Genomic DNA, 24142 nt, shown 5'->3' on the forward strand with positions numbered 1-24142 from the left:
TAATATTTTATTTAAATATTGTAATACAATGAAGTCAATATGAAAAAAGTGTATGTAAGAGAACATACTATATGTCTAAAGAAAACTAATATTTTGTTTTACTTTGAATAATCTTTTAGCATAAAGAATTTTTTAAATAGAAGATATAAAAAATAAAAAAAAAATAATTTAATGGTACAGTAATAAAATATAAAATATGGAATAATATGTACAACATATGGGAAATTCGAAAAGGTAAATAAAATGTACAATTTTTTATTAGCAATAATCAACGTATATATTCGTGATTAATGCGTGATTGAACATTTGCATTATTCTTATTAATATAAAGTTATCAAATGTTTATTAATAACTGTTGTTATTAAAATTATATCATAAATTTAAATCTTACAAACTATAGGTTATTTATACCATAAATACAATAAATTATAAATGATCCATAGTCGCTTTTACTTGTCAAACATACTTAGTGGCTATATCTAAAATACTTAAATCATAACCATCATCAATGTTTTATCTTAAAATTGTGCATGAACACATATAGTAACCAATTAATTACATTTAACTTTAATTAGTGCATAAATAATATGTATAGTTTATGTTAATGATAGATATAAACATAAATTTTAATATTTAAATAATATATAGTAAATATATATACATTTTTCGTGAAAATCAGCTTATTATATAATTACTATTTAATTTATTTTTCAAAATTCACACTTACAAGTTATTCCATCAGCTGTCTAATGAAAAATGTCTCAATAATGATATTAATTATATTATCCTTACACGATATACAATAAAATAACAAATGTGAGATTTTTGAAAAATAAAATATAAATTAGATATATATTTAAAGTAAAATTATATATATTTATTATTATTATATTATATATTTATTATTACTATATTGTATATAGAAAAGCATAATCTAATTATACTGTTATAATTATATTATACTGTGGATTTCTTTTGTACCATTACAGTTTCAATTATTTAAACATCTTTCGAATTCTGTCAACAAAACCTCTGCCCTCTTCTGATGGAGACAATGGATTTTCTTTATTAATAGAGCCAATAAAAAGAATGGTACGGCTCTTTTTACAATAGAGTAGCCATAGAAAATTTTGTGTACATGCAGAATTATTAATATCGTTGGATGAATTAAAAGACGCTTCTTTTTTCGTAAAGAACATGTTAACTGTGCTGGCAATGACGTTCTCTGTTGTCACCTTAATATACGCGCGATGTATGGCACCGCCGAAGTGCAAATTTTCATCAGTGAACTTAGACAGAGTCGCCTTGTCGGGTTGCAATAAATCTTGAATGCCTAATTTGTCCAATAACTTATCCATCTCAAGTTCGTTCTCCAATTCAAAGGAATCGGGATATATTATATCGTCTTTTTTGTCAAACCTGTCATATGGACATTCGGCATCTAACGCACCCCTTAGCTCATCGATTCCTTCTTCGGTCATCAATTGTTTAGCCAAATCCGATATTTTATACACAAACCATTCATTTCGACAGCGCCAAGCGGGAATTAACAGGAAAAACGAAATATTCTTGTCCACGAATGGTAACTTTGTCACAATCATCTTTAGTTTTCGAGATGCGACTGAAATAAAAAGATTTGTTAAATCTCTATGGAGTAACAATATGTAATGAAAATTGAATGTTAGCAAAATTAAGCTGTCGCTATCAAATATCAAATATCATTTAGTTTTAAAAATGCATACAGTGCTTCTCTCACTCCAAAAATAAAAAAAATATTTTTTTAGTAATATTTTAGTAACATGCTGGAAAGTTGACAATAATATAAAAAAATGTTCAAAATTAGATACATATTTATATATATATATGTGTGTGTGTGTGTGTGTGTGTGTGTGTATGTTTAATTTTATAACCAACTTTTGAAAATGCTTTATGATTATAAAATTATTATTAAATTAAGATAACAAACTATTGCGAAATATTTTATCTTCTCATTTAATTGAAAAAAATGTGATTAAATAAAATATGATTAAATATTATAAGCATGAAAGAATATACAATAAAGAAAAAATAATATAAAAATGAGAGTAATAGAAAGAGGGGAGAGACGGTGGAAAAGTAAAAAAGAGATATATTTACAGCTTCTAACTATCTTCGATGAATGCATTGAACGCAGTATTTGCTTGGTAGAGGTATTTTCTTTTACTAGTTCGTCTTTTAAGCAAAGTACGGTCGATAGAATAACTTGCATTTCTTTATTGATATGGTTGAATTGCACAGGTGTACGTATGTAATCTTTTGTCTTTCTTCTCAGGAATTCATTTATTTGATTTTTTAAATTGTAATAAGTTCTGTGAAAATTTACTAATTCCAATTCTCCTTTGAATAATCTTTGCGTCACATTACTTACAAATTTAGAATTTGTAATCCAACAACTGGTTTTTTTCTTATAATTGAGTAATTTTTCACCCTGAAACCAAAAACAAGAATATCAGTAAAGCGTTTGCATTTATATTTTTTTTAAATGAAAGGGTATTACAATCTATAATATAGATTTTTTACATATAGTTTTTATATATAAAAGCAGAAATTTATATCAAATTTCTTTAATTGGTAATTAAGATCATCATTGAAATTTTAAGCTGTTGACATAATTCTGCTTAAAAATGTAATGTAATTATCATCATTATTGTGCTTAATATTTATCGTGGTAAAATTTTCTTCTTATAAACAATCCATTTTACATTTTCTTATACAAAATAGCTTAGCGAAACAAAAATCTATTTTCGTAATTCTCAATTAAATAGAATTCATTATTATACATATAATTCTTTATATAGATATTTTAAAATTCTTTATATATATAGGTACTATATCTTTTATAAATAATTTTATATGTAGATTTATTTATAGAAATCCTTATAGAAAAAAATTTTTTATATAAAGAATACTTATTTGTGTCTTTTTTAAAAAATAATTCTATATAGATTTCAAAACATATATATTTTATTTATATTATGCAAAATACGATGAGTAAATGCAAAATAACAAAGTATTTTAATATGTATTCTTTATGAAATAAAGGATCAATTATTTTATTAAGAAAGATATTTCTGTAAATATTTTTTCACATTGCAGTTCGGAGATAAATAGTTTATGAAAATTTGGAGTATTCTAAATATATTGTTATAACGATAAATCATGAATAAATGCATATCTTTGACATATATCGATAATGTAATTATAAATAAAATTATTTACTGTATTTCTTGTCTCCATTATATATAATATATAGTCTGTAATCATATTTTGGGTATTACAATTGTCAGGCAATTCGAGTTTGCGTCTCAATTGTTTTTCGGTGTCATTACTGGATGTCAAGTAAATCAGTAAAAGTCCTTCATATATGCTACTCGGGCTAAAGACGATATTTTTATTTTTCTTTAGATCCATAATTGAACACAGACATTTAATTGCAAATTTGATACGTGCTTTTGTCAATATTTCCTCTGGAATAGAAAATATATTTAATAAATAAAATATACAAAATTGACAAAAGAGAGATATTACAAATAATGTGTTATATTTAATTGCAGATATATTTAATGAATTGATAAAAGTAATTTACAATATATGTAGAAAAAATGTTTATGTGCAAATTATAATGTACTGAAATTTATTAGACAATAATTTTGCATATTGCAGATACGATTTTTTACAAATTATGTATAATTTAAAATTTTTGAGATGGTAAAATCGTTAATAATTATGACGACAATTAAAAAAGAAAAAATTATGGATGAGATTTGAACTTATTATATATTAACCAAAAGTTCTCTTATTATATATTGTGTTTACTAACATGACTACTGAATATTAATTAATCACATGTTATCATAATATTTTAATTTTGATAATAATTAAATTATATTTTATTTATCTATGTTTTCAAAATTATTCTAAACATCTTTTTTTAATTTTAAATACATCTTTATCTTGAAAAGATCTGTTAAAATATAATTGTGCCATTATGAACTACAAGTAAAAAGTCGCAAGTATATAATGTTAGAGTTTAATAGATTGCTGTGGCTTCTTCACAAAATTGTACTAAATTATGAATTTTATGTACGAACAATTATATTAACTATATAATATTTATGTATAAATATATAGAATAATGATAATACAAAGAGAATAATATTTTAATTATCTATAATGTGCATATTTTAATTATTTATAAATAAGCCTCAAAATTATTAGGTTTTGTAGAAAATTTTTTGTCTCACCAATTTGATTTAAGTATTGCTCTGTCATTTTTGTCCTCTTATTAGTTTCATTATCTGAGAATTCTCCTGCCATCCTTGTCTAGAAAATAAATTAGTCGTATATACACGAATTCGACCGTGCCAAAGTCACGCAAAGTTCTATCCCTTATTTTCTCGATCATGATATTATATAGCTGCTGTTTTGTCGCTCGTGCGATATTGCTTTACAGTGTTGTCAAATGTGATTTAAGGGAATGCCGGAAGTATGTTTTTACTGACCAAATGCGAATATTTAGTTTTTTTTAAATAACTTTTTATTGATTATACTAAAAATACTATAAATTTATACTCAAAGTACTTATAAAAACGGACCGCGTTAGCTATGATTGCATATATAAATCATATAAAAATAAAAAAATTACAGTTTTGTTATCGACTTCTTTGTGTCAGTTCGTAACAATACTTATTTAATAAAAAAATTCTGCAGTTTGTCTGTGCATGAAATATAATATACGCGGTAAGAATAATATTTTGTACACGGAGAGAATTTTCTTTTAGAATTTATTCTGAAAATTATGATAATCGTAGGACAATATAGAATAGGATAAATTTTATAAGAGCTTCTCTAATTAATATTTGCTGCAATAAAAAATATTGATATGTACGTAGTAAATTTTATTATGTACATAATAAAATGCATCGAACATATTTTATATCTTATTATTTTAAATATTAATATTTTTATTGAGTAAAAAATATTAATCAGAGAAACTTTTACAAAATTTTTTTAATATAAAATTCTTTTAATACTAATACTTTGCATAATCTAGTCTCTGAGACTAGCCTTCCATTCAATGACGTGAAAATGATTAACGATTTCTCAAACGGTGAATGCGAAAAATATTTATAGAAATAAGAAAAGGTAAATCTCTTAGGTACCTATATCTCAGATATAAAACCTTTTGCCTCGAGATTTCCATTTTCGAACAGCTGCAACATATTGCACTTCGTGGAGACTACCTGAAATAATAATGTAAAAATGTGTGCTTTTTGTATTCCATAAATTACAAGATAAAAATATTTAAGGTTTTCAATTTATTCACCTATATTGTATGTTACATATATTTAAATGCGTTATTTATTATTTTGTATATGCATATATGTATGTACATAACTCTATTCAATTTTCGTACATGTGCAATGAAATTTAAAGAGATTTTATTACTGTGACAATAAGATGTAAAAATTATTTAAGAAGAAAATTTAACTGATATATATGAGTAGGTAAACTATTAAAGATTATTTAGAAATTTTTAGAAGGTATTTATAGAATGTAATTAATATTTATTTAATATAAAACTCTTGGAAATGTCATAAAATTTAGTTAGAAACCGACCCAGACAGCACATGATATTATACGAATATTCTATATTCATACTATGAATGTACGTATAATGAGAATATCTCTATAATATCTCTTGTAGTATATCATTTTCCGTATATTTTCAGCATGTTTTCGGGATATCTTTTGTAGTATATTATTTTTCAGTATTCTCAGAATATATTATACTTTTACGTATATTCTCAAGATATACTTTTATATATATTCTTAGAATATACTGTAAACATCTTTCATAGTATATTATTTCTTGTATATATATCGTATATTCTCAGAATATACTTTTACGTATATTCTCAAAATATACTTTTATATATATTCTTAGAATATACTGTAAACATCTTTTACAATATATTATTTCTCGTATTTTCTTGTATATGTCAAGAATATACTTTAGAATACGCGAATTTATTTATTGGCGGATATGTGTATGCAACGCCATGTTCGATACGTAATTGTCGGTATTGCCGGTGCGGCGCCAGTTTCTTCCTCTTCTTTTGTGTTCGTAACGATGAGTGAGCAACACGTGTGTGGTTTTTCATCCAAATTTGGATCGATATTAATCACAGGTAATTCGCTTTTTATTTAATTTAAAATGCATGAAATTTTCAAACTCTATAAAAGATATTTTCAAAATATATTTATCATTTTTTGTTATACTTGATTACGATAAAATATTATTGCAAATTAACCTTAAAATCGCATATTTTTGGAACTTGTCTATTTTATTGCTTGAATTTATAAAAAATATTTATTTTTAAATATTTATTCTTAAAAAATTTTTACAATATTGGAACATTGTCAAAAAAATAAAAGTGCAAGTTGAAATACTTTAATTATATTAATATCTTGCAAAATCGTTATCCGAAAAATCACGTGTTGCAACGTAAATTCTTCGCCTAATTCTAAATTCCACTTCATTTGAAATGAATGGCTTGAAATTAATAGCGTTTTTATACTTTTTACTAATTTTTATGTACGTCTACGCTCTAATATAAATATTAAGATAGAATCTAAATTGTTAAAGTGCTTCATTATATTAACAAAATAATATCATTAATTAAAATATGATTTCTATCATGTTTTCTTATTTTTAATAGTTATGAGCAAATCAATTACACATATGGGATATATAAAAAAAAATATACATGTTTAACATATAATTAATATATGTTTTGTTATGCGACAAATGTATATATATTAATTATAGATATGTACACTATATATATATAAATATATTGAACAAAAAGAAAAATTTAACATTTCTATTACTTTCTCGCAGAACAAACATAGAAGTCTCTTTATTGCCTTTGTGCATCACCATCAGCGAAACTGATTATTGTTCATTATCTCTATGCATCAAAGACATACAGTGTGAAGAAAGATCTGATAAACGGATATATTTGGAAATTTCTTCGAATTTTGTTGTATAGTACAGTGAAAGTTTCTCCAAAGGTTTTAGGTATTAATATAATATTATACATATCTATATAATATATTATACATATGTATATGTGTATATTAAATATATACGATATATGTGATATAAAACGATGAAATATACGTGCAATATATGTGATATAAAAACGAGAGAAATTTTTTCTATTAAAAAGTAAATATTTCATATAAAAATAAGTAAAAAGTGTAAATTTTTGTCTAAAGCTTTGTTTATAAATTGCTTATAAATTTCACTAAATAATTTCACATTTTTATTTATTTTTTACATGAAAAATCTACTTTTTATCTTACACCTATATATATTTCAACTATCTTCTACATATATTAGTAATATGCTTAAAATATTCTACAAATATACTGATAATATACCAAGAGATATTCTAGTAAACACTGGTAATGTGATCAAAATATTTTATTAATATACTTACGATATACCAAGAAATATTCTCAGTATATACCAAGAAATATTCTCAGGATATACCAAGAAATATTCTCAGTATATACTAAGTAGGCTTCTAGGGCAGACATTAAAACATCCTCCGTACATTCTCAAAATATCTGGTACGTATTTCGAATATTAATGGGATATACACAATCTACGTTTGCGAAATACTGCGTATATATACTCAGAATCTACCTGTGCTGTCTGGGGATGATCTCCACTGTGAAATAAAAAAAGGATAAGGAAAATTCCTAGTGTCCGACCGGAACGAAGTTTTGTAGCCGAAACCAAAACTGAATTTCGGCTTTTGTCTGAGTGTTAACCGAAATCGAAACTAAATTACATAGACATGGTAACATAATGGACCAAGCGTCAGGCGCTAAATCTAAAGCTCAGGTAGAAAAGAATAAAGAGTAGGTACCGTCTTTCTTTCCATTCCGCTCTTTCTTAGGTCCCATTCCTTAAAGATTCCTACCCAAGCTCCATTTTTTACAAAAGGATACACTTGGTCTATTAAATGAGGCAGCTCTATAACAGAATACATAGTAAAACTCCAACTTTCTCACTTCCTCCCCGGAAGCCCCAGCTCATCCCTTATCCTGCATAAATAACAGGTCATGCTTCTGAAATAAAGCGCAAGGTTTAACAAAGAGAGCCGCAGGAAGCTTTTCCAGGTTTTTTTATGTGTCGAAATACAATAAAGACCCCAGCAAACACAGTATATAAATGTTATATACTTAAACATGTTACATGTAACGTATATGTTAGTTGTAATTTCCCACTCATAGATGTAACATTTTTAATATTACATATATTACATTGTAGTTATATTGTTATTATATCCCAAGATAGCACTGACTTATCAATACATCAATGTGCTATTTGGTATATAATTACAATGTAATATATGTTATATTAAAATGTTACATCTATGAGTGGGAAATTACAACTAGCATGGATGTTACATGTAACGTACACGTTATATTACCTGTTATATTTCGTTTTATTATAGCAATGTAACAATTATATATCGGTGTTTGCTGAGACAATATGAAAAAAATATTCAGAACAATATTATATACATCTAGTGAAAGTTTTTTTACTTTTAATATATCAGTTTATGATTGTTGGAGAATATTGTAAAAGAAAATTTAGCTAAAATATGTACAACATTGAAAGAATAATTTTACACTATAACAATAAGTTTAAACAAACAATACACAATGCATGAGAAGAAATTGTAAATATAAAAAAGTAAAATTTATAATTAATTAGAATTGGCATTTATATAATGTTGAATTTGCATTATTTGTAACAATATAATTATTAATTAGTGTTAAGTTTAATGATTAGTGATAAGTTTAGTAAGATTAGTGATTAACTAGTGATAAGTATATTGATACAAGATATAAATCGTTTAGTTGGGATTTATTTTAATTAAATAAACTACATTTCATATACATTTAATACAATATTATAACATATTATTTTATTTAAAATACATTTCATACAATTAAAACTACATTTCTACATTTCTACATTTCATACTTTTAAAACTACAAATTTAATTACTTGTATAATAAATATAATAAATCATACAATCCTATAAATCGCTCCTAACTAAAAATAACTATAATGATAAGTATCTGAAACGTTTGAAAGTCAAAAATTTATCTATCGCACTATCTATAATATATGTATATCTAGAGTACATTATATTGTGGAGTTACTTAGACTATTTAAAAAAATTGAAGAAAGAAGAAAAGGCGCGCACTAGTTTGTTGTTTGATGAAGGCAACGGGCAAAGTTTATTAACAACGCCAATAAAAAGGATAGTGCGCCTATATTTGCAATAGAGCAGACAAATAAACGTATTTTTGCATTTGGAGCGATCAGTCTGTACGAATGACTTAAAGGACGCTTCATTTTTGGTAAAAAACATGCTAATTGCGCCGGCAGTGACGTCGTCTCGTGTCACCTTGATATGAGCACGATGCTTGGCACCACCGAGACGCAGATTTTTATTCATAATGAAGTCAGTGAGATTGGCTTTGTCGGGTTCCAATAATTGTTGGATGTCTAACATTTCTAATAACTGATTGATCGGCAGTTCGTTCTCTAGTTCAAAAATATCTGGACATAATATCTTATCTTTCGGCAACTGTTCGAACAAATCTGGATGTATCACGTCTTCCGACAACTGTACTGTTGATGACTTTTTGTCATCCAGCACTGCACGAAGCTCGATGGCTCCATTCGTCAATCTTTTGATTAATCCTGTAATGTCTTCATTAATCCTCCACTTTTCAGTGGTTAAATCTGGCGTCGCAGGAAATAATAGAAAAAGCGACAGGGTCTTATTTACGTATGGCAATTCTGTCACAAGCATACCTAGATTGTGAGATAAAACTGAAAAAATGTGTTGAAACATTATAGATTATGTCAACAAAAAGTGATAAATAAATTGTAGTCTAGAATATTTTGATTTTAACAATTTTTAAAAATCAGTGTATTGCTTGTTGCACTCTCAAAAAGGTTCGCATAATCAAATTTCGATTATATGATTTTTTAGAAACTATATAAATAAATCAAAGTCAGAGAAATGTGTGTGCAATTATAAAGAAATGTCGATATTGTTTTATTTTCCTAAATTTTTTACTAGATTAAAATTATTACTTTAAAATTTAATATTAAATGTTATTTGCAAATTACATTGTTTTTTGAAAATTAATTTGATTAAATATATTTTGATTAAATAACCCAAGTACTATACTGACGTTATTTGACATTAAAATGATGTATCCTGGAAAGGTTTCGTGAATATACATATATAAGTAAAATAAATTATTTATATTTTAATTTATATATACTATATATATTTATAATGAATAATAAATATTTACCAGTTTTAGGTTCTTTCACCAAATGTTTCTTATGTGTATTCGATTTATTGGCAGCGACATTTTTTTGATATGCCATGCCTGTGAAGCCAAGTACGGTTGTCAAAATAATTTCCAAATTTTTGCCAATAATGTCTAATTTCACAGGTTTATGGATATATTTCTGTGTCTTTATGCTCAACAATTTATTAATCCAATTCTTCAAATTAATAGAGTTCTCGTCAAAAGGTACTAATTTTAATTCATCTGTGAATAAGAGCTCCATCTTTTTATTTATACATCCAATAGAATTTGTAATCCAACAACTATTATTCTCATAACAATTGGGCAACTTCTTATCCTAAAATTAAAAATTTCGAAGATTAAACAATTTGTTACAAAATATATTTTTTACTCAATAAAAAAATATAAATATACACATCATTTTCTGTATAAAAGAATGAGCTAAATTAATTGGTGCAAGAAAACATAATTATTTGTAAAAAGAATGATGCAAATTTATATTACTCACAAAAGTATGTTTTTTTTATTAAATTTTACATATTTAAAAACTTATCATATTAAAAATTTATTAATAACAGCATTAGAATTTCAAACATTTGTTTTTATCACTTAAAAATATATTCCTCCATTATCCTTATTATAACGTTTAATAATTATTTAACATGGTAAACTTTTCATTGAATAACAATCGAGAATATAAACATTAATGTCATATGAAACAATTCGACAACATCTTTATATTTTGTTATCAACTTTTTAAGCGGAATTTTTTAAGCTTTATTAGATTAAAATATGATAATGTATATATGTATCTTAAAATATTTATTCTTCTTGACATGAAGATTGAAAATAAAATTTTAAGAATTCGAATATATGTTATGTAACAATAAATTATGCACAAATCTTTTTGCAATGTATTTTGACATATCTCAATAATGTATTTAATTCGATCAAATGTATCAAAGTTGCTCACCATTTTCATTGCCACATCGTGTAACAAGTACAATTTTGGGGGAAAATTCTCGTACAATAATATGCGTTTTAACCATAATTCGGTATCCTCTCTCGATGCGAAATAAGTCAATAAAAGTCCTTCATATATGCTGTACGGACTGAAGACAAAATTTTCCGACTTTTTTATGTGCATAACATTCTTTAGACATTTGATTGCGAATTCGAAGTGTGTTTCCGATAGCAAATCCGCTGTGTGATAAACATAAAAGACAAAAAGAAAATTAAACTTAACTGACAAAAGACAGTAAAGAAATAATATAAATAGAATGTCACAATTAATTATATAAAATTTTATTAAAATGTTAAATGCAAGTACAACTTGATCTGTTCTGTATTTTTTATTATTATTATTTTGTATCTCCATGATTTTTTTCACAGATCCGAATTTATATTTAAACTTATATAGAAACGGTCAAATTATTATTTGGATTAAAAACAAAGAAGCATTTTTGAATAACTAATTTTAATAAATGCTAATCACTTTTAAGAAATTTCTTTAAATAGAATTATTACATAACAGCTATCAATATATAGCTATTATGTTAAAATATCATGTAATGCTTATAATTTTTGTCAAAACTTGAAACATTAAGTATCAATTATACAAGAAATAATTTAAATATAATATATTAAAAAAGAATCGACATATATAACATAAATTAGAAGCAAATTAGAAGCAATTTTATAAAATGAAATATTCTCAACAAAGTTTAATGCTTATGATTGTTAAATAATTATTAATAAACATGTAATTTTACATATATATATTTTCAAATAGTTATTACTGTAAAATGGAAAATTATATAGTATAAACGTTATATAAAATGTTAAATATTATAAACGGTTAAATATTATTTGAAACGTCAGAAAATTTATTTAGAAATAGCAATCTCAGAAAAAAAGAAAAAAAGAGGAGAATATTCAAAAATGATTCTTTATTCCTGAGATTTCTTCTCAAGTTATTTTCTAAAAATTAAATGTTTAAGTACATGTATATGTATGTATGTATGTATGTTAGTGTATCTGTAAAAATCAATAATAAAAGATAACCGAAAGAGAAAAAATGAGAAGGACGATTTGAAATAGTAATTTCCGAAACATTATTATCTATCTTTATCTATGCTTATTGAACTTTGAATTATGTCAAACGAGATAAGATATCATCAATTAACTCGTTTAGTTTTGTCAGAAAATAAAACGAATAAAATTTCGGGATAAATAGTTATATTAATTAGTATCAGAGGAATTTAATAATAAATGTTTTACAATTAATTTGATGAAGTAATTGTATTTTAGAAAATAAAATGTCTATCTAATATGTCATTTATTCAAATTAAATTTTTATTAACTACACTAAACCGAATTTATAAAATTCTTATGACATTAATTATATCTTAAATTTATCTCAAACGGAAACAATTTTTTAAAAGTGACCAATACTAATAGATTTCGAAAAAAGTACATGATTCTGAAATATCTTAATATACCGGATCGCAAGGCTTATCAAACAACAATCATTAAAATACATTAAAGTAAATATTTATTAAAAAACAATATAAAATAATAGAATAAAGGAAAAAAGGATAAAAATTGCGTAGCAAGGAATATATTATATTAAAATTATTATCTATTCGATAAGTCGACTTCAAAATTATGTGATTTTTTATCATATTTTTCAATAATACTCACAAATTGGTATTGAAACTTGATGTGCTTTTGCCATGCTGGTTTATTTTTTAAATATTTATAACGACAGAATCACTTTACGATTATATAGTGTCGCGTGTCTCGACTAATTTTGAAATGATGATAAGTGGCTAACGAATTAGTGTTGAAATGTATTAATATATTTAGAGGAGAAGGAGACAATGTTATCGTTAAAGACATTTAGTCATATATTGTATTGTGTAAAAACTCGCTAACTATAACATTATCCGAAGAAATATGTTTTTAATTTCTAAAAACATTTTTCTACGAAACAATTCTCAAAGAAGTCAACAAACTAAACATTTATTAATAATTATTTTTTCATGTTTAACGGGTGTACAAATACGAAAATTTAATTTACAATGCAACTATATATGACTGAGAGAACGTGTTTAGTAATTCAATGATTAAATGATTTAAATGTTAATGCTATTTTTCTCAAAATAAAGGTACAAGCCAAAATAAATGTAAAAAAAATTCTATGTATTGTTATATCCCTAAAAAATATAACTATTAAGGTATAACTGCTCATGTTACATCCACTTGACAACGGGCACTGACCGCGTAAAAACGCATACGCTGCTGCCCGTTGCCAGGCACTCCTTCCGATCGAGAAACTTCCCAAAAGCGATACTATAAAAACGGAGCAGGAGACGCGCCCGGCAGTCGCTCTCGAGTCGTTAATTAAAGCAACCTCGCTAGCCGCGTGCGATCTATAACATCTTTTCGCAGTCGCGCGCGCGATACGCGAAGTTATAGTTAAATAGTGCCGCTAAACTGATATACGTAACGTACAAGTGTAACATTGTTGAAATAAAGAAAACGTCAAGTGGTTAATTGGAATAAGAGTTCTTTAATAGTGAAAATTTTAAAGTGCATTTATTTAATCACCCGATACAAGCCCTGACAACCCGGATCCTCATCCTAATTTGGCGCGACCCCTTTTATGCCTTACACGAGGCACACAACAGTATTTATAAATCAATATTTTAAAGGCAAAAGTTAAGGAAAAAAAACTTATACGTAACATATAAATTTGAAGAAAAATAAATATAAATTTAAATTTATAATTAATTATAATTAATATATAATTTCTATAGTATATAAATGTTAAACATTTCTAATAATATGAAGAATTATTTTATTTATTAAAAATGGTTTATTGCTATTAAAATTACACTTTATACATTTTAAAATTACAAATTCGATTTTTTGTGTTATAAACATAATAAATGGAAAATTTTTTCAATCATTCTAGCTCGTCAAAAACAGTGTGATAAACTAATGTGAATGACTGTCTTTGAGTGTCAAAAATTTATCTATTGCAACATAATCATGTAGCATTCATATGATAATATATATAAATATATTGTATAATAAATTCGAAAATATACTCCAATATCTAATATACTGTGATAAAATTAATCTTTTACATAAATAATAATTAATAAATAAAGAAATATTAATTAATAAAGTCTTCAAAATTCAGAAAATATTCTACCATCTCTCGTATAAAAATGTCATATAGCAAATTCAAAATAAAAAAAATTAATTTTGATATAATGTATTATACATATAGTATCTCTATACGACTGATGGCGAAATAATTTATATGAGAGAATTTTAAAGAAAACTTATATATATATATATATATATATATATATATATATTATATATTATATACATACATATACATACGCATTATACTTTGTATATATGTATATGTATATTATTAATTATTATATGTAATATACATATATGTATATAAATGAGTGTTATATAATATACACATATATATATGTATATACATGTATATGCATGTATTATATATGTATAATTAATATATATATATATAAATGTAATTTTATAAAAATATATTGTAATATTATATTATGGAGTTTTGTTGTTGCTGACTTTTCATTATCTAGAATTCTACGAAGTTCAATGACTCCATTTGTAGTCGTCAATCTGTCAATCAATTCTGTAATGTCTTTATTAATTGTTCACCTTTTAGTTTTTGAATCTGGCGCCGCGGGAAATAAAAGGAACAGCGACAGAGTCTTATTTACGCATGATAATTCTGTCACAAAGATATCTAGGTTGGGAGATAAAACTAAAAAAAAATGTTGAGAGACTGACAAGAGTGATATAAATAAATGCAAGCGGAATTAAATTTTAACACAATACAATATTTTTTACATCAACGATATTTAAAAATCAGAATAATGCTTGCTGCACTCTTAAAATAAAAAGTAATTTGTGTAATTACATTTTAATCATATTTTAGAAATAATATAAATGCAAAAAATCAAAGATATGTATGTGTTTGTGTGTAATCTGAAACAAATGTGGCTATTGTTTAATTTTCCTCAATTTTTTATAAACCAAAATTATTATTTTAAAACTTAATATTAAATGTCATTCGCAAATTATATTATTTTTTCAATTGTTGAAAATCAATTTAATTAAATGGAATTTGATTAAATAAGGTTTATGAAGAGAAGTAAAATGAATGATAAATATTTACCAGTTTTGGATTGTTTCATCAAAAATATATTTGATACGTTGGCAAAGAAATCCTGTTGATATGCAACACTTCTAAAGCCGAGTACAGTCGACAAAATAATTTCCATGTTTTCGTATATCACGTTTAATTTCGCAAGTTTATTAATATAACCCTGCGTCTTTATTCTCAACAATTCATTTATCCGATTTTTTAAATTAATAGAGTCTTTGTCAAAAGCTACTACTTCTAATTCATTTGCAAATAAACATTGCATTGTATCATTTATATATCTGGTATTTGTTATCCAACAGCTATTTTTCTCGTAACAGGGCAATTTTTTACCCTAAAACCAAGCACGCCCAAAGTAAAACTGATATAGGTATACAGGTTGTCTCGCAACTTTTGGACTTAGAATGGACACCAAGAAAACACACAGTTTAAGCATGGATTATCACGTTGCACCCTGCATATACATTCGGAAAGGTTTCCTGCCCATAAATAAAAGGAAGGAAAGACGATATAAAGGAAGTCACATACACAAACACAGATGTGATTTCTAACAATGTGACCTTTTTCTTTATTATCTTTTCTTTTTTCTTTTTGTTCAAACAAGATGCCCAAAACGATTTGCATCGTTTTACTGGCGGGACATCCCGCATTCAGTGCAGCATTCTTGAAAAGAAGTGTAACGGTTTAAAGGTATATAGCAGGTGCACAATTTGTCTTAAGAAATCCAACTTTTTTTAACCTACGAGTTAACTCAGCGAAAAAATATCATATCGAGTTCCGTCGAAGCGCATTTTATTAAGAGAAAAGTTTGAATTTTTACGTGATTTTTATTGCATTTCTTTATGGAGAATAAATTTTTTTTATTATATACATATTACATTTATTATAAAATTAAATAATAATTAAAATTTAAATATAATCTTAGACACAGAGTACGATAGTAAAAAATTAATAATATATAAAATGGTTATAAAAAAAAGATATTAATAAAGGCAATTTTAACTTATGTTTACAAACATGTATATATTCAAATTTTACTTAATATTCAACAAACTCAAAAAACGGCATTTCACTCTGGCAAATAGAATAAATGCATAATTTTCGATCGACGTACTATTATCGATGAAATATGAGAATAATATTTAACATTTTACATATTTAATATTTAATATTTTATATACAACGATACACAAATTATGATGTAAGTATGACGAAGATATATTTTTAAACTTATTTTGTATCTAAAACGCAAAATGATTCTAAAATATAAATAATGCTAGCAAATTTCGAAACAAGTACGTGATTCTAGAGTATTTTTAATCAAAATTAAGCTTTTGTATAATTAATATATATTTTACAAAATTGAAATAAAATATTAGAAATACATCACTATAAACAAGTGTAGTTGTACTACTTTGTTTTCAAAATATTTCAAACAAAAGCTAAAAAGAAAGTTACTTAACAATTTTTAATGGCAACGCCAGTAAAAAGAATCCTTTGTTTATTATGGTCATGCAACATCCAGACAAACGAATTTTTGTATTGAGTGCAATTGTTATTTTCTTGGAAAGATGAAAGGGACCCTCCATATTCGGTATAGAATATATTAATTGCATTAGCAGTAACGTCTTTTGATGTAAACTTGATATATGCACGATGATTCGCACCACCGAGATGCAGATTTTCTTGAGTAAAACCAAACAAACTGGCCTTTTCCGGACTTAATACACGTTTGATATCCAACATTTCCACCAACTGATCGATTGGCAATTCGTGCTCCAGTTCGAAGTAATCGGGGTATATCGTAATTTTATCCGGCAACTCTTCCAATGATACCTTCGGAGACAGTATTTCACGGAGCATTTCGGCTCCTTCTTTAGTTGCCAATCTTTCGACCAATCCAGAAATATCTTCATCAATTTTCCAGATATTAGGTTTTGATAATTCCTGAACAGCTGGAAATAATGTGAACAGCGACGTTCGGTATGATAAGAATATCTTAGTCACAAACATGCCGAATTTGCGAGATATGTCTGAAAAAATTGTAAGAAAAAATATGATAAAAGTTAATGGAAGCGGAATTACATTGCTGCATATACTATTTTTGTTTATATCAACAATTTTTTAAAATCCGTATATGTTTCTTGCACTCTCAAAATAAAAATGTATTGACTTAATCACATTTTGATCATATATTGAAAATTTAGAAATGATATATATAAATTCATATAAATTAGAGAAATGTACATGTGTGTGCGTGCGTTTATATTCACTTTTAAACAACTGTAGAAATTGTTTTATCATACTAACATTTTTACTAGATTAATATTATTCTTATAAATTTTTATATCAAACGTTATTTATAAAATAAAATATAATGTATATATTATAATTATTTATTTTTAAAAATAATAGTATATAATATTTATTAATAATAAATGAATATAAAATTAGTAGAAAACAATTTTATTATATAGAATTAGATTTGAGAGATAAGAGAGATTTAAAATATATACTTATATTAAATAACATTAAAATTATATATTTACATGTTGTAACCTTTTCGCACATAGGGCGGATATTGAACCGAAGTTCGTTCGATAAAATAAAGTCCATATTGTCAGTAAATGTTCTAAATACCACAGGTTGAGGGATGTAAATCTGCATCTCGTTTAATTCTTCATTAATATGATTCATTATATTATGAATTTCGGAACGATTAAACAATCTGCATTTTTCAGGAGTTATATATTTATTTTTTTTATAACATTTGATGTCTTGAATCCAACAACTATGATTTTTGCAATAAACGTTTTTATCCTGGATCAATAAATAATAGCATAAATGGAACAATTTTTAAAATTCTTATCCCTTTTAAATAAAAAACTTTAACTTTAATTGTAGATTACATAGATTTAATTTTAACAGTAGAATTTTATATTATATACAACATTATTCCACATAATCATTTTCATTATATTTTAGTCTAATATTATTAAATACAACATTATATGTAATATTATAATTTAATAAAATCATAATATTATCGACATATTTATGTATATTAGATTGAAATATTTTGATTAATAAAACAGTAATTATAATACTTTATATTTAAATATACATTATTGTTTAATAATTGCTTAATGACAAAATTTAATTGAATATAAAATTGTTAATTTTGGACTATCTATTTCTCTTAAAAACGTATTGGTAATTTTGGTCCCGCTTAATAATTTATTTCACAATTATTACAATTATTAAAATGTTTGTTTAGCCTCAATCAATTGCTAATTTCTTACAAAGCAATCTTACCAACTAGAAAAAGCAGGAATAATCTAAGTTTTATTGTGTTATATAATAATACATTTAAATACTTTAATAATCATTGATCATGCATGTAATAATTGGTTAAATTACATATGTTGTGGAAAAATGTTAATACAACAACAGATAAATTTCTTTACCACATGTTCCTGTGTTTGTCCTTTCACTTTTCTATTTTCCACAATTCTATCTAATGCCCAAAATTCTGCTCCAAGATGTATCGGTAATTGGAGGATACTTTTCAATTGTTCCTTGGTCTCATCGCTGGATGCACGATAAACCATCATAAGTCCATCATATAAGCTGTCTGAACTAAAGACAAATTCTTTCTGTGGCATTATGCAAATCATTTTCTGCAGACATTTAAAGTTGAATTCAAAACGTCCTATCTGAACTGTTGCTAAACATGGAGAACGAAAATGTGATAATTAAGCTGAACTAACAAAGATAGTAAATAGAGATATTACAAATAGAAAGTCATAATTTATTCTACAATCTCATCAGAATCTAATTAAATTCAATATATTATTTGAATAGCATTAAAATTATTCGACAAGTAATTTGCAAGACAATGATTTGTTTTGCAAAAATTCTTAATTTAATTTAAAATTTGTTAAAATATATGATAAAAGATTAGCAACAATGTATATCCTAAAAAATTATTAAAATATTCTTGAAGAAAATATAAATAAGTTGCAATATTACTAGAGAAAATATGCGATACATGTATTTTATAATTTTTGCTCGCTTTAGTCAAATATTTTTTATAATGTAAACTTTATTATAAATAAATTGATAATCTATATCTGAAAATAGATAAAAGAAGAGAAATAGTAAAAATTCTTTTAGATATCCGTTCATCAACTTCTAAAAATCAAATGTTAATTTATTTTATATTTAAATATATAGAATTCAATAATAAAAGACAATCGAGAAAGAAATAGGGAATAGAGAAAATTTTAAATAACAGTATCCGAAAGATATTGGAATATCTGCCCATGTTTACTAATATATCTACATAAGCACTATGAATTATTATGTGTATCGAAAAAATATAATCAACGTTAACCGACCTTTAAATAAAGCACATTATTCTACAACAATTGAAATTAACGGATAGAAAAACTTATTAAATGACTATCACTAAGTTAAATGATCGAAAAACTTTATTCAAAATGTAATAAAAAATAAATATTTGAGTTAAAACAAATATTTTTTATTAATATTATTACTATTATTTATTAAATTGTGATATTAGAGATAAATTGGCGATAGATTTATTATGTTACTTTATATAATATTTTAGAACTTACGATTATACGTAGAACATTCCGCCATCGTAGTGTATATAATGGCAAAGTTGCTGCTTGGATTGTATCACGTAGACTGAGAGAAATGCTGATGGAAGACCAACTTTAACGAATTGGGAAGTTGTTGGTGTTGGGGAATTTCATTTAGTGAGAAAAAGACAAATATCGTTTAAAGTCACGTGTTCTCGTTCAGATTTCCGATTGACTAATGACGATTCTGCGCATGAAGCCAACCATGAAAGGTTCACTTTTCGAAGATTATTTGACTTATTTATAAAAATATTCGAGAATTTCTTCGATTATGTTCATTTTGAAAATTGTTTTGTAGAAATCAAAGAATCTATTATATATTATTAAGTATTTCTTTCATGTTTCGCAGGGGTACATAAATACATAAATTTAATTTTTCTCCCGACTGCTGCCAACCGTAGGTTGGCGAAAAGAGAGGAAGTATGCGTTTCATCGAGCCCGGATCGGTCGTGACCTTAATTCTCGATAACTACTGCATAGTTTTATATCAACTTTGGAACATAAGTTTCTTATTAATCAAGGAAGGTTTAAAGCGTATTATTATCGTTATTTATTCTATTAATAAAAAGTGAAAAATGAGTATTATTTCGTCAATACGGTCTCTCATTGGCTGCTGTGTGAACCTAAGAGGAAAAATGATTCACCAATGAGATTCGTTGTAGTATCCGGATAGGGAATGTTGGTGACATTGGTATATACATCTCGAAGTAATAATGACGGGACTGATAGGATAGGTTAGCTGTCACCTGTTGCGTGTTATTGTCAACAACAATATTAAGTGAAGTGTATTATTATGGATATATCTCAAGAAGATATAAATAAAGGAGTAAGTTTCTTCTTTTATATTTATTGTTTTTTTCTTTATTTAGAATATTGTTATTATTATTTATTTATTGTTTCTTTATTTATATGTAGGAAGAAGATACTCGCTTGAAGATATCTGAAGAAGAAAACATTATTAATAATAGAAAACGAGTAAGTCTTGTTATTAATAATTAATAAAAATATATAATATAATTAATAATATAATTAATCTGTTGTAGTCATAACATGGCTATATGAATTTATATTTGTCTGCGTAGCCACTTATTTGCTATTAAATTTGCTACGTAGCCACATTGCTATAAATATCCACATATATAATTGTATAAATGTATATAGTTATTTTTTCTCTTATTTGTATATTATATAATAATTATATAATTAATTAAAAATATGTATACAAATATATTTATAGTTATACAAAGATATTAGCGCACCAATAATTATGGCAATGCAGACAAATATATTAACTTACATAGCCAATTATCTACTACAAAAGATTATTCACATATGTAATAATAATTAAGGCTATACAAATATATAAACTTACTTGTGATTACATAATGTATAAACTTATATAGCCATAAGAAAGTTAATATATTTGTCAAAGCCATAATTATAACTGCGTACAAGTTTATGTATTTGATATAAGATATTGTTGTCATCTGTCTTTGTCATCTGTCTCTCTCTATCTATCAATCTATCTATCTAGCTATTTTTTTTTATTTATCTCTCTATTTATATTATATTATATTAATTTAAAAAATTGTAGCAGAAAAATATTTGGAAAGAATATAGAACATTGCAGTCACATGGTGAGTGTATGTGTGTCTTTATTATTATTATTATTATATTATATACATTGTAATATATATATTACATAATAAAAACTTTTATATGTGTAGGATGAAGAAGCAGAGAGACAAAAGAATGAAGAAACAGCATAAGAACAGCAATAAATTAGAAAATAAATAAAAAAAAAAAATAATAAAAAAATTAGAAAATAAAAAATAAAAAATAAAAAACAAAAAAAAATAAAAAATAAAAAACAATTAGAAAATAAATAATAAAAATAAATTAGAAAAAAAAAAAATTAGAAAATAAAAAATAAATTAGAAAATAAAAAAATTAGAAAATAATAATAAAATTTTTTACAAAAAAAAAACTCCCGACTGCTGCCAACAAAGTTTTAATGTTTAAATTAGAAAATAATGTTTAAATTAGAAAATAAATAAAAAAAAAGTAATAAAAAAATTAGAAAATAAAAAATAAAAAACAATTAGAAATAAATAAAAAAATAAAAAACAAAACAAAAATTAAAAATAATAAAAAAACAAAAAAATTATAAGTATAAAAAATAAGCTTGTAAAAGTTGGAAATAATCACACATAAATAAAGTCTGTTGTTTATTATATAATTTTTCTTATTTAAATTTATTGTTATCATACATATTTAGCGCTATATAATTTACAAAAATTTCAGATTTTTGAATTCAAAAAATTTTTTTAATTATAATTATTATTATTAATTCTACAATTTACAAGAGCAGTCGGGAGACGCCGCGCTAAATTTGAGACATATACGCACGCGCACGTTTTATGTAATAAATAGACACAAACACAAATATCGATACTCAACGGACGTTACAGTTTTTAGACGCGCGGCGTCTCCCGACTGCTCTTGTAAATTGTAGAATTAATAATAATAATTATAATTAAAAAAATTTTTTGAATTCAAAAATCTGAAATTTTTGTAAATTATATAGCGCTAAATATGTATGATAACAATAAATTTAAATAAGAAAAATTATATAATAAACAACAGACTTTATTTATGTGTGATTATTTCCAACTTTTACAAGCTTATTTTTTATACTTATAATTTTTTTGTTTTTTTATTATTTTTAATTTTTGTTTTGTTTTTTATTTTTTTATTTATTTCTAATTGTTTTTTATTTTTTATTTTCTAATTTTTTTATTATTTTTTTTTTATTTATTTTCTAATTTAAACATTATTTTCTAATTTAAACATTAAAACTTTGTTGGCAGCAGTCGGGAGTTTTTTTTTTGTAAAAAATTTTATTATTATTTTCTAATTTTTTAATTTAATCATGTAGCATTAATATTGAAAATAAAAGTGTTTTTAGTGGCTAGATGTAATTATTATATAAATATACGTATGTGAAATATATACATTTGCTTTTATAATTATTTTATATGTCAAAATACAATAAACGTATAATATGATAAAAAAAGTATATGAAAAGTATAACATCGAGTAAATACTAAACTTCCTTTTTCATTATTACCAATTTTTAGCAAATAGGAAAAAAGATGTGTGAAGAGGATATATAATTAATGTACCTACAATACTGGAACAATAATTTAAGGCTTCAATAATAAGTTAAAACAGAGAAAATTATACACAACACATAGAAAACTTGACAAAATAAAAATGTATATTTAACGATTAGCGTATATTATTCAAAACATTTTCTGTGTTCTTTTTCTTATAGATTCGTTCTTTTATTTTGTTATAGATTCGTTCTTAAATCTTTTAATACTTAAAGCTTAAAAATATGTACGAGACATTTATTAAGTTATTAAATAATATTTTAGATCCTCTTTTCAAGTTAATTAAAATATTAAGAAATTACAAAACAACAAAACTTAAATGCAAGCAGAGTACAAATTAATAATAATCGGTCGAAAGCCGTATGAGCATTTTGGTCAAATCGTTGACAATATTGCTTTTTTCGAAAAAGTGCCCTTAATTGTGCATCCGCGTGTAATATTTCGATAGCAACTTTGAATATCGACAAGTTTTTATTTTTGTAGGGTAACTCGCATATGTGCAAGTCCAGGTCGTAATATACGTCTGAAAAATACAGAATAATAAAAAAATATAAAAAAATGATCCAAAAAGAAATAAGAGAAAAAGAGATCAGTGGAAC

At 24.7% G+C, this 24142-nt stretch overlaps 3 protein-coding genes and 1 long non-coding RNA gene across 5 annotated transcripts; 1 reads left to right on the forward strand and 3 right to left on the reverse strand.

The window, feature by feature from the left end:
- Positions 1 to 265: 265 nt before the first annotated feature.
- On the reverse strand, positions 266 to 4436 carry LOC114930269 (serine protease inhibitor 88Ea-like). The gene is made up of 4 exons (XM_029302015.2): positions 4284 to 4436; positions 3259 to 3506; positions 2137 to 2467; positions 266 to 1621 (listed from the first exon to the last, which is right to left on the reverse strand). Exons 1-4 carry the CDS (start codon positions 4354 to 4356, stop codon positions 996 to 998), a joined length of 1278 nt encoding a protein of 425 aa, XP_029157848.2. The 5' UTR covers positions 4357 to 4436; the 3' UTR covers positions 266 to 995.
- Positions 4437 to 9138: 4702 nt separating this feature from the next.
- Positions 9139 to 13288, reverse strand: LOC114930279 (serine protease inhibitor 88Ea-like). The gene is made up of 4 exons (XM_029302032.2): positions 13168 to 13288; positions 11438 to 11667; positions 10465 to 10801; positions 9139 to 9970 (listed from the first exon to the last, which is right to left on the reverse strand). Exons 1-4 carry the CDS (start codon positions 13199 to 13201, stop codon positions 9297 to 9299), a joined length of 1275 nt encoding a protein of 424 aa, XP_029157865.2. The 5' UTR covers positions 13202 to 13288; the 3' UTR covers positions 9139 to 9296.
- Positions 13289 to 16683: 3395 nt separating this feature from the next.
- On the reverse strand, positions 16684 to 20436 carry LOC114930262 (uncharacterized). Of its 2 annotated transcripts, none has more exons than XM_029302002.2 (4): positions 20341 to 20425; positions 19168 to 19339; positions 18250 to 18520; positions 16684 to 17733 (listed from the first exon to the last, which is right to left on the reverse strand). In XM_029302002.2, the coding sequence occupies exons 2-4, from the start codon at positions 19312 to 19314 to the stop codon at positions 17159 to 17161; spliced, it is 993 nt and encodes a 330-aa protein (XP_029157835.1). In that variant the 5' UTR covers positions 19315 to 19339; positions 20341 to 20425; the 3' UTR covers positions 16684 to 17158. The 2 variants fall into 2 exon arrangements, with proteins under 2 accessions (XP_029157835.1, XP_029157833.1); XM_029302000.2 differs by having other exon boundaries at positions 16690 to 17733; positions 19168 to 19427; positions 20341 to 20436.
- A 310-nt stretch (positions 20437 to 20746) lies between these two features.
- LOC146719520 (uncharacterized) lies at positions 20747 to 22186 on the forward strand. Its single transcript, XR_014926492.1, has 4 exons — positions 20747 to 21193; positions 21283 to 21342; positions 21962 to 22010; positions 22095 to 22186. It is a non-coding gene; the product is annotated as an uncharacterized LOC146719520 (long non-coding RNA).
- The last annotated feature ends 1956 nt before the right edge of the window (positions 22187 to 24142 follow it).

The sequence above is a fragment of the Nylanderia fulva genome, unplaced genomic scaffold (assembly GCF_048542155.1).
Source record: "Nylanderia fulva isolate GAGA-0341 unplaced genomic scaffold, ASM4854215v1 Scaffold96, whole genome shotgun sequence".
In the NCBI taxonomy this organism is placed as follows: domain Eukaryota; kingdom Metazoa; phylum Arthropoda; class Insecta; order Hymenoptera; family Formicidae; genus Nylanderia; species Nylanderia fulva.